At 36.5% G+C, this 16,615-nt stretch overlaps 1 protein-coding gene across 2 annotated transcripts; it reads left to right on the top strand.

Annotated features, from left to right (window-relative positions):
* The first annotated feature begins 5,576 nt into the window (after window positions 1-5,576).
* On the top strand, window positions 5,577-16,066 carry LOC129235610 (transcription factor castor). 2 transcript variants are annotated; one of them, XM_054869542.1, is made up of 5 exons: window positions 5,577-6,082; window positions 6,419-6,840; window positions 12,969-13,809; window positions 13,881-14,284; window positions 14,356-16,066. In XM_054869542.1, exons 1-5 carry the CDS (start codon window positions 5,734-5,736, stop codon window positions 14,845-14,847), a joined length of 2,508 nt encoding a protein of 835 aa, XP_054725517.1. In that variant the 5' UTR covers window positions 5,577-5,733; the 3' UTR covers window positions 14,848-16,066. The 2 variants fall into 2 exon arrangements, with proteins under 2 accessions (XP_054725517.1, XP_054725516.1); XM_054869541.1 differs by having other exon boundaries at window positions 5,577-6,840.
* Window positions 16,067-16,615: the final 549 nt, after the last annotated feature.

The following is a 16,615-nucleotide window of genomic DNA, read 5'->3' as shown; positions in this document are numbered from 1 at the left end:
TGCAAATGATATTGGCAAACGACCAGCGCGTCTGCTTTTCCGCACATTTCCGCAGCCTACAACATCCTGAGTCTGCGCTGTGATTCGCCTCTCCGCGATTCGACTTTTAATCCTGCGCGCACACTTTCCACTGTGGTCTTTGTTGTTGTGATTCTTGTAGTTTTTTTATATATTTTTTTGACAAACATGTTTTGCCACTACCACCTCCTTCATTTGGCCCTCTTCTACCCGTGTATGTTTTTAATTCAATGAAATATGCAAATTTTATATATTTTTTTCAAACCTCATTCAGTTCATTTGCGTTTATATAATTTCGGTGAGTATTTCGCAAATTCGTTTACGCAATTTTATCTACATTCACCGCTTCTTTGTAATGCAGATTTTTTTCTGATTTCGCATTATTTGTAATTCGAATGGAAATCATAATTTTGTTATACAATAATTTATGTTTGACGTTTTTCCAATTTCGTAATTTTTTGCAGCTGCAAAATTCGCGCTCGCTCATTTGGATTTAAATTTTTTTCCTCGCGTTCCGGTTACGCCATTTCCAGCTTGTGGTTTGGGTAAAAGTGCGGGAAATTTTCTAATGAATATGCAAAGGATAAAATTGAAAATGTGAACATTTGCATTTGCAAATGCAGATTGCATCAAAAATCTCGTAGTGTGGAAATTCACAATCTTTTCCCATTTAAAAAGTTCAGCGGAAAATTACACTGTGGCTGGATTTTTAACTTTTTTTGAGTAAAGGCTTTGATAGTTGATCTTATTTAATTTTGGAAGAGCTCCACAGAAGTCGGACTGCTGGAGGCAATTCGGACACATTCCGTAGAGAGGTTCTAGGATTAGGAAAAGATGTAATCTGTTTCACCATTCGATAGATTTCAGTAAAACAATTCGAAGAAAATGCCTTTTAACTGGGGGGGAATGAATCATAGGCAGCGTTAATGAGGAGCATTATATTACCGTATATACCGATGGCTCCACGACGGGATGTGGCATAGAAGCATATATGTTCACTGAGCGACTAGATGCCTCTATCAGAGTCCGATAAACTGACTTTGCTAGTATTGTCCAGGCAGAAGTACTAGGGATTGAGAGAGCGTCATAAGATTAGAAAGGGAGTGTAAAAAGTATGCATTTTTTCATATAGCAACATTAGTGATGAATTATAGAATAGTTAGGGACTTCATATCGCTATTGAGTGCGATGACTTAATCAATAGATATCTTACACATGTCGGCTTTCAGGCAAAGGAGGGCACAAGGTAAGAAGAAGGCTGACGAATTGATCAGGTCCGGAGCCTTTCTGTCTTAATGAATCCGAAGCAGTGACATTGCGCTGTCCACTGGAAGCGATAAAGGGGTATAGACCACCGGCTAGAGCTCGAATATTTAGGCTATTTTCCGGATTTTTTTATCATAAAAAACACGAAAAACGATATTTAAATTTTTGAAGATTTTTAATTACCTTCTTTTACGTACAAAATTGAAATTTTTTTTTAAATTTTAATAATTTTAAAATGGCGCTGAAGTTGACCCTCTCGAAAAATTGGACCTGGACGGTGTTGTCCATATTGGCTCTTCTATTTATCTGAAACACAAAAACCAAAAAAATTATTAATCAGAATGACTGTACCTGTAGCTATGTCCCGTATGTAGATGAAATGGTTGAAGTGCACTCCTCAAGCAGCACTGAAACGCCGTTTTGATATGTCCCGCACTAGAATTTAAAAAAATTGTCAAAATGGCGCGGTTTTGAATTTTACACTCTAAAAATCGATTTTTTCAGTTTTTTAATAAAAAAATACGAAATAATTGAAATAATATGATTGTTGTACAGGCAATAGCCAGTGATGTGAGCAACATATTAAAATTTCAGACGATTCGGTGGAATAAGTTTTTTTTTTTTGACAACACCAGGCCGAAAAAAGTCGTTTCGAGACAAATGGGTTTAAAGTTTGAAGTACAGGAGCGTGCGAACCGCTCTCTACCTACTCAATTGGCTGTAAAAGCTATAATATTGGGAATTTCCGCATGGAATTTTCATAGTATATTCTTAAGATACTATACTTTTGAAATATCGAAAAAACAAAAAATCGATTTTTTGAAATTTCTAGACCACCGGGATAGAACTGCACTTGCAATCTATATGGCTTGTTGAATCGGAATGGAATACGAGACTTATTTGTAAACATTTCAGGTAGACAAAAACTGAGAACCTTTTAAAAATAGCAAGAGAGATATCTTGAGATATCTGCCATAAGCCTGGCGCCGTACCTGTAAACTTATGGACAGTAAATTATTATTTACTGTGCGCCCCTGGCTGCTCCTTAAAGCAAAATCTAAAGGAGACTTTCAAATGCTCGCATTCGAATACGAGTAGATTCCCTGACAAGATTAAATGGTTTGAAATAACAGTCCAGAAAAATTACGGCTATGGTCCACCACGGACTGTGAGGCTAAGAAGAAGAAGAAGAAGAGGTGGACGCGGTTATTAACCGATTTCGCCTACTTTGGATGAAAGAGTAATAAATAATAAAAAATAGCTAAGTTTTCTTCTCTCATCAGTCTTTTTGTATACCAATCTATTTTCGATTATATCTCCACTTGTTAATGCTGTTGAATTACTGTTGTGTGGACAGAATTGTAATATGAGTATTACTGCGCAGAAGTGCGCGGGTATAATAACCTATTATAAGACCTGTAGTTACAAGTAGCTGGAGAAAGCTATAGTATCTCGTTCCGCGCTTCCGGCATAAGGGGAAAAGTAATCAGTTAAACGCAAGTGGAATAGTCGAAGTATTAGTTACATGTACATACATATGCAAGTATGCATGTAATTAAGATATAGCGCGCACAAGGGTGCGAGTTGCATTTCTAACAGATTACCATTGGGATCCTAAATTCGCAATATATTTGCTTTTTGTTTTTTTTTTTTTTTTTATTGTATAAACGCATAATCATGAACAATTTCAGGGGTTGGGAGCAGTCTAAATTAAAAAAAAATTATTCTCTCTTGTACAAGGTGGCTCAAAATTAATCACTCCATCGGATGATCGATAATTATTGCAAAATGACGTCGTACGCAAATCATATCTGATACTTGTAAACTAGGCAGCTGCAGTATGCAAACAGACGAGCAGCGCATAATAGGTCAATAAAAAATTTTAGAACTGAAAATAATTTTTTTTTATTTAGTTAAAAAGTTGTTCAAACCAAATTAGATGATTAATTTTGCGCCACCTTGTAGTATAATTCAAATCTATTGGTGTCTCCGTACCCTCGTTGACCTACACGAAAATTTGAACGCATTTGTCTCGAAACTATGCTTCCAAAGTCGGTGACCACTCAGGTTAAAAGAACCACTCCATGGATTTGAATTATATTCATACAGCTTATTGAAAGTATACACCATTAATACCTGATAAAAGTATTCCTGTCTCGGTTAAGAATTTCGAATTTATACAATAATAAATTTTGTGTTTTTTCCTTGAAAAAAAAGGTGTGAGTTTCTATACTACGCCATTATTTTAATTAACGAAAAAAATATCAAAGAACTGCCAGATTAAATAATTGAAGATTTTGTTTGTTGAGTTTAGTTGTACGAGCCCAAAGTTTAGATGGTTATTACAAAGTATAATTTAGTATTTTTGGAAAAATTGGTGAAGTTAAGTCAAAACACCCGTTTACACCGTTTACAGGGTGCATGGCCAAGCTCCTCCTCCTATTTGTGGTGTGTATTTTGATGTTTTTCCACGAATGGTGGCGCCTACAGTTTTGTGCCACCTACGAACGGCGGATGGTTGATACCTTTTCATGACGAGCGCTTTCATTGCAGAAATACACTTGGAGGTATGCCATTGCCTGCCGAGAGACGAAAGCTATTAGAAAAAATTTTTCTATGTATGATTTGGTATTTCACGCCCGGAGTTTTGAGCCTGGGCACTACCGAATGATAGTCACACACCAACATACATATTCCGCAACACTCTATATTATTAGTTTAAAATAAATTAAAATGCTATTGAAGAAAAGTATCAAATATACTAATTATTCTATAGTTCAGAACAGACCAGCCCCTTAAATATGATATCAATTTAACTTTTAATTTTATTAATAATATTTATTTTATTTTAAACTTAAATTTTATTTCAAATATTAATTTTTATTTCAGCAAATTCAGATCACATGCACACATTGCGAAACAACCGTCATTTTGCTGGTCTTCGGATCAGAGCGCACTCGTTTTTAAACAGCGATCTACCACATATGTATGCATGTATGTGCATATGTATGTGCATTGTATGTGAATATGCAAGTATATTCGCACCCATACTGCCCATGCGCCCTTTTTCGTACCAAAGGAATTTTTTTGCACAGCTGTCCAAAACTCAATGAAGTTCAACAATTACCTAAAAAACGTAAGCAACAGCATAGCAGGAAGAGTAAATTCCTCGACTTGCTGTTGGTCGTTGGATTTTCCTTTTTTACTTAAAAAACACCACTTTTCGTATTGCATTAGCATTTTGCTGGCATTTTATTGGTGGAAAAAATTGCCAAAATAAAAAACGGTTACAGAACCAACTACAATGACAAATGTGTGAGATTTTCGAAGTGTGTTTTTTAAAAACTCAAATTTTCCAGAGCAAAAGAGCGAATTCACTGACATGCCAGTATAAGAGTGTAGAATTTAACTGAAAGTGAGAGAATGTAAACCAAGAAAGTGGTGAGCGAATGTACGCTAAAAAATAGCTGAGCTATGCAACCCCCTTGAGTAAATAAAAAATGAAAATTGATTATAAAATGATGTGTACATATAATGCTCAGTAGCTCAACAGTGGATCGGAGAGTAGTGTTATGTAATTTGTATATATGTAGATGTTATTTTTAGCAGAGAGTACTAGGTGAGACACGTGTTTGCTTCTAATGCAGGAGTTGCTGGCTGATCACTTTTTTATGTGTAGGGAGAGGGTTGAAAGTGTTGCGATGCTGTAATTTTTACTATTATATGATATTAGAACTAATTTTTAAGGATAGCCCAGTATATTAGATGCTTGTTGTGGAAGAGTTGAATCAGTTTGAGCTATGATGCCAAGCTTGCGACACGATCCGTTGGATAAATCGCTTTTATTTCTTTAAGATTTCATTCGAAGAAGAAGAGAGTTGCAGTTGAAGACACAGATGCTTCGCTGCAAAGAAAAATATATTGAAATAAGAAATTAAGAAAAATAAAAAAGACGAAAAATTGTGTGGTTTTGTGAATTTTCTGCGACCTAAAAAATAGAGAATAGTGCTGCTCTGGGTGTCTTTTGGAATTTAAATAAATAATTTAAATTTTAAAAATAATAATTTCGTGCAAATTTTCGTGCTATACATAAAAAGTTAAAATAATTAAATTCTCTGAAACAATATTTTGTGAGAGATAAATGTTAATGCCTGACAATTTTTGTAAAAAACTACCGAAAATTGTACTCAGATAAAAAAATATTATTTTGAAATACAATTTTGCAATAATCTAATTTTGCAAATATAAAATTTGTGCGCTGTTTGAAATTTAGTTGATGTGCCAAGAGTAGACTTTTTAAAGCAACAAAATATTTTTTTTTTTAATTTTGATATAACGTTGCTACGCGAGTTGTCACTTTTGAGTGCGAATGTGTATTGCTAGACCGTGCGTGAGTGTGATTGTTGATTTCGAAACGCTCTTTGATTAACAAAAACAATTGCCGCCAAAATGTCCACCCAATTCGAGTTTATCATGCAACTCTACATGATGAATTTGTTGCAGCAACAACAACAACAACAGCAGCAACAATATCAACAGTTGCAGCAGCAGCAACAACAAATTCATATACTTCCCTCAGCCAACAAGCGTGAGATGGAAATGGACATCAGCAGCAGCACAATGACCGCAACGGCAATCACCAATATCCCTCAGCAACATCAGCAACAGCAGGAGCAGCAGCAGCAATCACAGCAGCCACAAAATCCAAGAACGCAATTACGCAAAAATTCGCAAACCACCACCACAATCACCACCAACTGTAGTAGTAGCAGTAGTTGTATCACCCGTAGTCCCAATAGTAATTCCAACTCCTCAATAGCCATACAACAACAGCAACTACATAATACACAACACAATCTTTCCCCCCTACAACAGTTGCTGCTCGGCCAATTGGCGCCACCGCCGCCAATGCTAGCAACGCCGCCACCTGCGCTCACCACACCCTCGAATTTGTTTTTGACACCAACAACACCAAATTCAGGATTGTCCGCTACGACGGCGCTATCATTGGCCGCGGCTGCATACAATGCCACTGCGAGCAGTCAACTTCCCCTACAAACACAATTATTCCCCACAACCCAATTGGCTTGTAATACACCCATTACAGCTGGTAATTTTCTTCAATCTTCCACAGTGACATCTACGCCCACCGAAGAGGACGATGAGGAGAATGAGGTGGAGGTGGCAGCGTCGACGCAGCTGGAAGAGGAAGAGTGTAATCTCATGGATAATGACTCGACCGCATCCAACAGCGTTGAAGATGTCAGTGGTGTCATTATGCTGGATGATGAGAAGTATTGTGCACAAGCGCAGAACCCGACCGAAAGGCAGGAAGATCAGCGTGTTTGCGCGAAACTAGAAGCAGAAGCGGAGGAAGGTGACATTGAGGTGCAGCGGGATAACGACGATGGAGTTGAAGATGCTGGAGACGAAGTAGCGGATGAAGAGGAGGATGACGAGAAGCCTTTGGCTAGCCTATTGCATAGCACCTCTGGTGCGGAAAATCTGAATGCGAGAAATAATTCAACAAACGCTCTGGACGATTCAACGAGTGGGGTAAGTACCTTCACATGCAAGTTTGTATTGGCCCATATGTAGATATGACATATAAATACATACGAACATTTATAGTTGCTTCAAAGAATTCAAAATTACGCGAGCAATAAAGATGATGGACTTTTAACTTAAAAGATTTTGGAAGAATTATATAAAATAATTTTTTCTTTAGAAAATTATTGTATATAAAAATATCGTTAAAAACTTTGGACCTCAAAATTATTTCCATTAAACAAATTTTTTTCTTAAGACCAAAGTTTCTTGAAAAAGCTTTTAAGACAAAATTTGATAAGTAGGTAATATTTTTTCAATAAATGAAATAAACGACAAAGATACATTGTTTAAATTCATTAAATGTATAATAAATATTAAAGTAAATAAGCAGAAATATTTTTTAAGGAAAGTAAAAACAAAACACTTTAAAAATAATGTCTAATAAAAAAAGTTTCCCAAAAAAGTTCCTTGTTTTCCCAAAAAAAAGCTCCTTAAAAATATGAGAGGAGAGACTTTCGAAATATTTTTATTTTTTTTATAATTGTTTCTTAAATAATATTTTAGTGCAAAATTTTATGAAAATAATTTTTCAATAAGCGATATAAATGACAAGAGTTAAATCTCAGCGGCCATTCCCATGGCAGTCGGTTCCTGACTAAGGGCTGCCGCCCCAGTAAACTAGCCCTGTCTAGTCAACCGTATCTTGCAAGAGAAAACTTTTATTTCAATCATTTTATTCAGTAAAAAGTATAATAAATATTTGGGCTAGAGAAAAAAGAAAAAAAAAATTATAGAAAATCCTTTAAAACCTTTGATATAAAAAAAATATTTCTGAAAAAATATTTTCTTAAAAAAACTTTTTTTAACTTAGCTTTAAAAAATATTTCGGTCAAAATAATTTCTATGTTACAACTATTTTTTATATATTTTACCACAAAAATCCTTTTTAGTTAAATTCTATAAAATAAAAAAAGTAAAACTTTCGTTTTAAGATATTCCCCCAATAACGTTTTTAATTTAAGGCTATTGTTTTGAAAAAAAAAAAAATTTTTTTCCATATTTTAATAATTTTTTCCTCAAAAATTTTTTTGGCTAAACTTTCATAAATTTATTTTTCCATAAGTGAAACTTTCATCTTAAAATAATTTTCAAAGCAATTTTTTGTTTAACTAAGTCTAAAGAAATGTTTCCTTCAAAAAAATGTTTTTCTTAGGGCAAACATATTTTTTTAATTTATATAAATGTTTCTTAAAAAATCTCTCAAGCTAAACTTTTCTAAAATATTTTTTTTCCATAAACGAAAGTAATGGTATAAGTAAACTTTTGTCTTAAAATATTTTCCTAAAAAAGCTTTTATTTAATTAAGCCTGAACTAAACAATTTGTTTCTTCATTTTTTCCATTTTTTTACAATTGTAAAAAAATATTTTCCTTAAAACATGTGGAGCCCTCTGTTATTCTGCCTGTGCCCAGTAGAGCAGACATGTTAAAGGACTGTGGATTTTATTCATTAGAGGGAATTTCGCCTCAATTGCCCTTTCTCTTTAAAACAACTCTTTCTGACAAAGCCGATGCAGCCTTGAATTTCAAGGTTCACATTATTAGGGGTACCCAAGCAAATGAATTTCTACACTACTGTAAAGCTTTATTTATCAACAGTAGCACCCTGTGAATTCTGTGAACAGGTGAGTGCGCTATCTGTTTGCTTGATGACAGGATCTACTTTGTTTTGTCACTGTTCGTCTGTCGTTTCTTTTGCTTTGATCTCGATGCTCGTTGCTTGCGGAATTTAACGCGCTTGACATTTGTTTAGGTTAGTCTTTTTTGAAATTGGAAGGTTATTGTCGGATGCTTGGTTATTCCCTATTTTTAAAGAATGGCCATAATTTTTTATTGAAAAAGAAAATGATAGAAAAATAGAAGACAAGTTTTTTGTTATATGCAGGACAGTTTCGGTGGCAAACGTTTTGGAGTTTGGTTCAGAAAATCTATATTACGTAATGCTTTCTTAAAAGATTTTTTCAAATCAATTTATTTTTGTCTATGATATAAAAATCTTACAGATTAGACTACAGAAGTACTTAATAAGCATTTAAGCCGAAATCCTAAAGACTAGATTACAAATTACTTCATAACTTAGTCTAAGAATAAAACGATTGAAACATGAATTTAAATGCGGGTTCGAAGTGGATCAAAATTCTCGATGATTTTTGTTAATATTTCCCCTTCACGTATTTTCTCCATGTAATTACATTTTGATTTATATGGAGAAAATGCAGAACTCTGTCAGGGGAAAAAATTATCCAAAATCAAGGAGATTTTTAGCAACTTTTAGCTTGCACTTTATTGTACTAATTTATTTAAAGCTGCATACTAAATATTTTTCTAGAAATTCTAATTAAAAACAGTGAAAATGCCAAAGAAAGTATACGGAATTTTTTTAATTTTTGTATAAAAATTACATTGATATGGTTTTTGTTAGACAATAAGCATTAATTTTATGAAAAAATAATGAACAAAATAGTCAAAACTTTGCAAAGTTTTGAGGTGCTATAATTTACCCATTTCTTTCGCGGCTTATAAGCTATTTAAGGCTTAGTTGAATACATTTATTATACTTGTTTATTATATACCATAGGCATTTTAGTCAACAAATTTATTATTAATCCGCTTCAATTTACAATAACACACACGTTTGAAAAGAAAAAAATTCGAAAAACTTCTCATTAATAACTTGAAAGTTAAAATTTTTAAATTCAAAATAAGTTAAAAATGATGTTTGGCTGCACCTTAGGAATAAAACAATGACTTCCACAAAATGTTCGATTCGAGAATGAATTCTAAATTCGCGATAATTCAAAAACTGCTGCATGCTGTGTTTTATGTTAAAAAATCTATCCGTCGGAGTTAAGGCACTCAAACTTCACTTAAGTCTCCATACTGGTACAAGAATGTACGTGTAAATAAAAGTACATACATCCATACATACATAGTACGACATACACACACGCAAGAGTTTCATGCAGATGTTTACAGTATCCATTACCAGTCTGCCGCCTTACAGCTGTGCAAAGTCAACAACAAATTCGGCAACAATGTTGCAGTTGCTGTTAAAAAAATAAAAGAAATCAAATTTAACGACAACTTCATTTCTAATGAAAATACGAGCGATTTAAGTAAATAAACATTGTGATGATATGCAGAGTTAAGTAGAAGCGGACATTCGCGTGGGCTTATTGAACGTGATTGAATGGTACCCTATGTATGTGTGTATGTATGTATGTATTTAAATATCTAATAATGCACCTACATACAAAAATAAAAATTAGCCACTGTTGGTGAAGCCCAATTCGCCTACTTCGCTAATTCTAAAGCGCGATTTATCTATGTGCGTGTATGTGTATGTAAATATGTACTTATGCTTATTGGACACTCACTACCATCTTGTCCTATTTCTGGCAATCACTTTTAAATCTTTCAAGCTTTCTAACTGAGCTCGTATTGTTTCGTCTGGTCGTATATACTAGTTTCAAGCTATAGTCTTTTATTTTTCTTGACATACTGCCGTTTACCTTAGCAAAAATGAGTTCCTGCTCCAAATTTTCCCTCAGAAATTGATCAGAGACTATCACGCAGATACTTGGTCTTGCCGCCAGACTTCGAAAATAGGTGTTGATATATTTTTCTAGACAATTGACAGAGCCTAATCTTGTACAATTTGTTGGCAAGAGAAATTCCCCGTTTGATTTCTATGGCCTAGGCTTTTAACGAACAAAAATCATATTTTGTATGTGTCACATCACACCCCTCCTCCGTTGAAGCGTCCCTTGGAGTATTCGAGGGGCAGATTATATGGACAATTTTTGTACCATTGCACGTCGACGATGGCGAATATTGCAGATGATTGATCAATGAGCTGTGTGAGCTTAACATAAACATAATGCAGCGGCTTCGCTGACTGGTTTATGTTGTCCGAATGGATAGAAACGTTTCAGACCTGAGAGTAGAGAAAGTGGGATGCCTACTTTGTGTTGGAAATATTAGGTGGAGAAGCGCTTAGCTTCATTTCGTGTATCCAACTAACGCCACTGAGGGCGAAGAAAAGAAAAAACAACTAGAGTGCGTTCTTAAAATCGGCATAAATCGCGTAAACGTCGTTTCTGTGACAAATCCCAGGATACTCCAATGCACCTTCTCCTCGAATGCAGAGCTCTAGCGCGGAGAACGTTGAAACATCTCGGCCAATTGAAGCCAGAAGAAAGGCACATGCGCTCAATTCCACTCAGCTCTATTTTAAGTTTAATAAGGTCTGGATGAAGTGATGAAGTATATACTATGATGAGTAGAGGGCACAAAAGATCGATGTGCAAACCTCCAATAAATCTATATCACTTAAGAGGTAATCGAACCAATCAAGATTAGGCCAGAGGAAAAATAGTCCAAACAAGTAAAGTGCTTTCGCTGCTGGGTCTAGTTTTTGGTGTAGAGCTTGAAGTTGTCCTTTGAATGGGGTGAGGCGACTACTATTAAACAAAATTATGTCCACAGCGCGTAACGAACTCGAAATGAACCAAATGGTAATAAAGCACAACCCCACTCGTCTGTGACAAGGTTTTTGATTATCGCTAAAAAGAGTACAGTTTAGATATCGCAATATTCAAATAATCTAGCTCACTCCGAGGTGGATTTAATAACAGTGGACAGGACATTTACATCTTGGGTGCTTGAGCTTGAGATCTTTAAATAATAATTCAAAACAGAAATATTGTTGATATGAATTTATTTTTGTTGTAATTTGGTAAGTAGTTTTATGGCATTTATTTTCGATATCCGGTACATGACCGCCGCCGCTACGGGTTACATGGTCCATTCGAACAATCCAAATCTTTACTAATTTCTCTAATAAATCTGAATAATAAATCTTAATGAGTCCAATCGGCAAAAATTTAACGCAGACGATGGTCATTTATCTTCAGTTCTTACACGGTTGCATTTATAGGCGCGAAAGCCAAGAGTTTTACGTAAAATTTTCCTCTTAGCCGAAGGACAAAGGCCAACAAGTTGAGAACTACAACGAAACGGCATTTCGGCGTCTTCTTTAACACTTCGCTCTATGAACTTCACAAACGGATTTATTTTTTTCAAAGTAAATTTTCAGAATTCGGAAACGTTGTTCTGGTGTCAAACGATTCATGATGACTTGCCAAACCTTACTGAACAGAAATGCCAATCAAGTTTGACATTCTCGCCTGTTCAACGAAGCAGTTTCCGCTCTCACACTGTTTTCGTTTAAGAAAGCCTCTGCTGAAATTTTCCGAAGCATATTTTTGTGGAACACTTTAGCCCTCATTGACCCCACGACCTTAATATTTTTAAGATTTTTTAAAATAAGTGTGAAAATGACCCTCACCGTTAAGAAATATTGGGTTAAAATGTTTCACAAAAATATGGGACATTCAATTTCAAGAGGACGTAGAGGATAGTAAATTTAATTTTCCCAAATTTTTCAAAATTTTCATTTCACTTAACATTTATCAACCACTGTCTTTGGCGCGTCTTGCGAATCTTCTGACCGCGAACAATAGCCAATTTGTTGAGGAAAGCCTCACAGATGAATATAGCAACTGAAACAACGACAAAGAAATAGGCCACACTGAGAAAGAGCAACGAAACGTTGCTAAATAGGTCCTGCACTTGAATCTCTATCATCTAGACGGTCGAGAGCTTGGCAGACCGCGTACCACTTGGCAGATGCCAAGATGCAGAAATGAAATGTCCCGGCTTAACGTGGAACGAATTGAGATCGCTACGACATAACCGTGTTTGTTGGCAAAGAGGAGTAATTGACGCCCTATGCTCCAGATAGGAGCTGAAGGAACCGATAAATATTTTTTCAAATATCTACTTGAGTTCAAATAAGCAAAACTTAAATACACTGTAACAAAATTGTAACGTTTAGGAACAAAATGGCAGGTGGGCGAATACACTACAGCTCTTCCTCCGCACAAATAGCTATATTGCGTGTTTATCTTTTCATCGTCTAATTTTGTCTGAGTAAAATTGTATATATTATTTCCTTTAAAAAAGTTCATTAAAAATACTGAAAATCATGTACCTTGTAATTTCTCTTTTCAGCCATACCAAACGCCCACGAAACATCCAGCCGATTCTACCCACTATATGCCACAACAGAACTCTACCATCTCTCAGGATACTGCCAGTTCGTTTACCCAACTCGTGGATAGTGAGAAGTCAAATATGACTCCAATGTCATTTGCCAAAACTCTACTTACTCCACCGTCTAGTGACCAATTGCCCACAGCGAGTAACAATAAACTTTACTTCAGCACTAACCAGCAGTCCCTCAGTCATGAGTCCAATCAGTCCATTTCCAAGACCACTGCTCTCAGCAACTCTTCAGCCATCATGAGTCTTAGCACTGTCAGCAGCTTAGATGCCTTTCTGCAAAATGAAGAGAACCTTAAGAACTTGCGGAAAGTCTCCTCTTATCTGGAGTGCGACAATGCGCTTTGTCGTCAGGAGAATCTTCGTGAACATTTCCACTGCTTTGATGAGCCCTGTCAGGGTAAGATACTCAGCAAAAAGGATGACATCATACGTCACCTGAAGTGGCACAAGAAACGTAAGGAGAGTTTGCTGCTGGGCTTTGCCCGCTTCTCCGCCTCGGACGACTGTGAGCCATCTTATGGCGCGGGTTGCGCGTACTGTTGGAAGCAAACGCATTATCATTGTGTCTATGAGGATTGCACGAAGGTGTATGTGAGCACGAGCGATGTGCAGATGCATGCGAATTTCCATCGCAAGAATTCGGAAATTGTGCAGGAGGGCTTTCGACGGTTTCGCGCACACGAAAATTGCAAAATAGAAGATTGCCCTTTTTTTGGCAAGAAGACGTCGCATTATCATTGTTGTCGCGAGGGTTGCAACCACACGTTCAAGAACAAGGCGGATATGGGTAAGTGGGCTGTGAGCGAGAAGTATGTATGAGTATTGCATGCTTACAATCTTTTATATTTTCTTATTTAGATAAACACAAGTCCTATCACCTGCGCGACTATCAGCTCACTCAGGATGGCTTCAAGAAGATACTGAAAACCGAGGCATGCCCCTTTGAAGGTTGCAAATTCTCAACTGTCTGCAATCACATCCATTGTGTACGCGAGGGCTGCAATTATATTTTGCATTCAAGCAGCCAAATGATCAGCCATAAACGTAAGCACGATCGGCTCGATGGCGAGCAGGCCTATCAGAAGTTTAAAAAACAGAAAGATTCAAGCGGTGAGGATTCACCAGCGCAAATTGCCACAACAAGAACAGCGGCCAGCACAGTGGCGCCTTCTAATATGGCCACACACACAACAACGCCATTGTCTTCGCTGAGCGCAGATCGTTTTCTGGCGCGTAAACGCGGGCGCCCACCAAAGAAAATTGTAAGATCACTGTAGTGAAATTTATGCCCCAATCTTGACTGAATTTTTTTAACACTCTCATCTATTTTCAGGAACTGCCCGTCAAGACAGAGCCAACTAAGCGCATCAAATTAGAGTCGAATAGCGACCAGCTGGCAGCCGCTGCTGCTTGCGCGCAACTCGCCACCAACAATGGTGCTAATAATTCACTGTTGTCTGGTAGCATAGGTGCTCTCTTTCCAACGCCTTACCTTTCCAACTACAATGCCGCCACCGCCACCGCAGCCGCCGCCGCAGCAGCTGCTGCACAAAGCATGCAAATGCAGGACTCCAACACACCCAATATGCAATTGACGCATTTGATGGCACTCTTCCAGCTGCAAAATCCACTCTTCTATCAAAATCTCTATCCCGGTGGCATGCCTGCGAATATGGCGAATATGTTGGGTGCCGCAGCGCTGGCTGGTGCCTTGCCATCCGCCAGCGGGACCTATGGCAATATGTCAGCGATTGGTGGCGCGACGGGTGCGACCATAAAATCGGAATTTGGCGACAAGCAGCAGCAGCAGCAGTACAAAGATTGAATGCGGCGGCACGCAATGTTGAATTGTTGAATAGGTTTTGACGACAGGGGTCGCCTACGGTAAATTGCATTGGGAAGCGTGTGGTTTTGCTCATTGCAAAATTGTAATCGAGATATCACATGCGAAGCGTTCGGCGTGGCGCACGTCCTCAAACGGGTACTTGTTGGTTGTTCTAGAAACCCGAGGGCGTAAAATAAGCTGTGTGATACAGTGTGCCCACCGACTTACAAAGCTTGAGTGCAATTGGTTGCAAAAGCTTAAAGCTCACACTCTTGATTTGTGTGAGACCGTAAGTCTCACATTTGTGTTGAGCCAATTTTAGGGCGTGCAAATTGCATATATTTGGTGGGACTCATGTAATGTTAGACTACTCGTATGCTACTTAGGAATAATTAAGTTCTGCAAAATTCGATGTACCTATGCCCAGATACTGAGATAGGGGATTTTTAGCGGGAATTCAGTTTAACTTTTTAGAAGCACAAAATAAGCGAACTAGAAAATTTTGATGATTTCGTATTCTTTCTTTTTTAAATTAATTCCTAAACGCGTTTTCTAAACAAATTCAATTTCTGATTAGAAAATACCTATTAACGCGCTTGAAAAGTTTCGGAGAGCATCTTTGTCTGTATGATAGAAGTTAATAGATTTCAGGACTAGTACAGGGAGAATATCATTTCAATAATTAAAATGTAGTACAGGCGAGTTTTATGGCATTTCATGGCTTAGTTTTGATAAAAGTTTCTTTGTCAACTTTTTGAAAACTGTGAAAGCTCGTTGCTTAGAGCTGCAAGCTCAGTTCATGAAAGTTACCGCAGTGCTTAAAAAAGCTGGCAGAAAAACTTTTAAAACATAAGTTTTCATAAAAATTGATAGTTTCTGAAAGGCGCATACGTTGGAATTTTTTAGTTGAATCTACCAAAGGAAATATAGGAAATGTCTCTAACTCTGGACTGTCATCCTTCCGAATCCATTCAAATTATGACGCGCGTTCCATTTTCTAGCTCTCTTATTTTTTCAACATTTGTTTTGCTCTAAGTTTTAATTTATAAAAGCGCTGAAATTACATGTTTAAATAAATAAATTAAATAAACATATAAATAAAAATCTATTGGGGACATTATTTGTATTCAGGATTTGAAGGTTTTCGTTAGTACACAAAAAACAAAAAAGGGATGACGTTCCAGTGTTAAAGAAGCCAAAAGAAATAAGCCAATTATAACTGTGATTTTCTTAATGATAAATTATTAATACGTCTAACTGTAAATATTAGTTAAAAAATCAAAATAAAATCTGTTAGAATTGTAAATCATATGGACTATGAATCTGTTTCGCACTTTATTTATTACCTATAAAAATAATAAAAAAATATAAATACCAAATTTTTACACTTAAATTATTTGACCACCGTAGAAAAATAAAGACATAAATGTTTAAAAATGAAATATGTGAATAGAGGTGAAGCAAAAAGTAAGTAATTATTGAATGTAGGTTGGTAGGTGAAATGGTGGAAGTCCCAGTCTGGCATTCCTCAAGTAACACTAAAGCGCCGTTTGACCTTATCTTTCACGTTGCCCCAAATAAAAAAGTCATACGGCGGCCGCCGTAGCCGAATGGGTTGGTGCGTGTCTACCATTCGGAATTCACAGAGAGAACGTAGGTTCGAACCTTGGTGAAACACCAAAATTAAGAAAACCATTTTTCTAATAGCGGTCACCCCTCGGCAGGCAATGGCAAACCTCCGAGTGTATTTCTGCCATGAAAAAGCTCC

This window comes from Anastrepha obliqua, chromosome 1 (assembly GCF_027943255.1).
Source record: "Anastrepha obliqua isolate idAnaObli1 chromosome 1, idAnaObli1_1.0, whole genome shotgun sequence".
Classification (NCBI taxonomy): Eukaryota; Metazoa; Arthropoda; class Insecta; order Diptera; family Tephritidae; genus Anastrepha; species Anastrepha obliqua.
The sequence above is the reverse complement of the archived record's forward strand: the minus strand, read 5'-3'. Positions and strand labels throughout refer to the sequence as shown.

Excerpts from the sequence above, each read along its gene's own strand:
- LOC129235610 (XM_054869541.1), top strand. The coding sequence starts at position 5,734 with ATGTCCACCCAATTCGAGTTTATCATGCAACTCTACATGATGAATTTG. Across the intron at positions 6,841-12,968 it reads TGGACGATTCAACGAGTGGG|CCATACCAAACGCCCACGAA; the intron begins GTAAGTACCTTC and ends TTCTCTTTTCAG. Across the intron at positions 13,810-13,880 it reads CAAGAACAAGGCGGATATGG|ATAAACACAAGTCCTATCAC; the intron begins GTAAGTGGGCTG and ends TTTCTTATTTAG.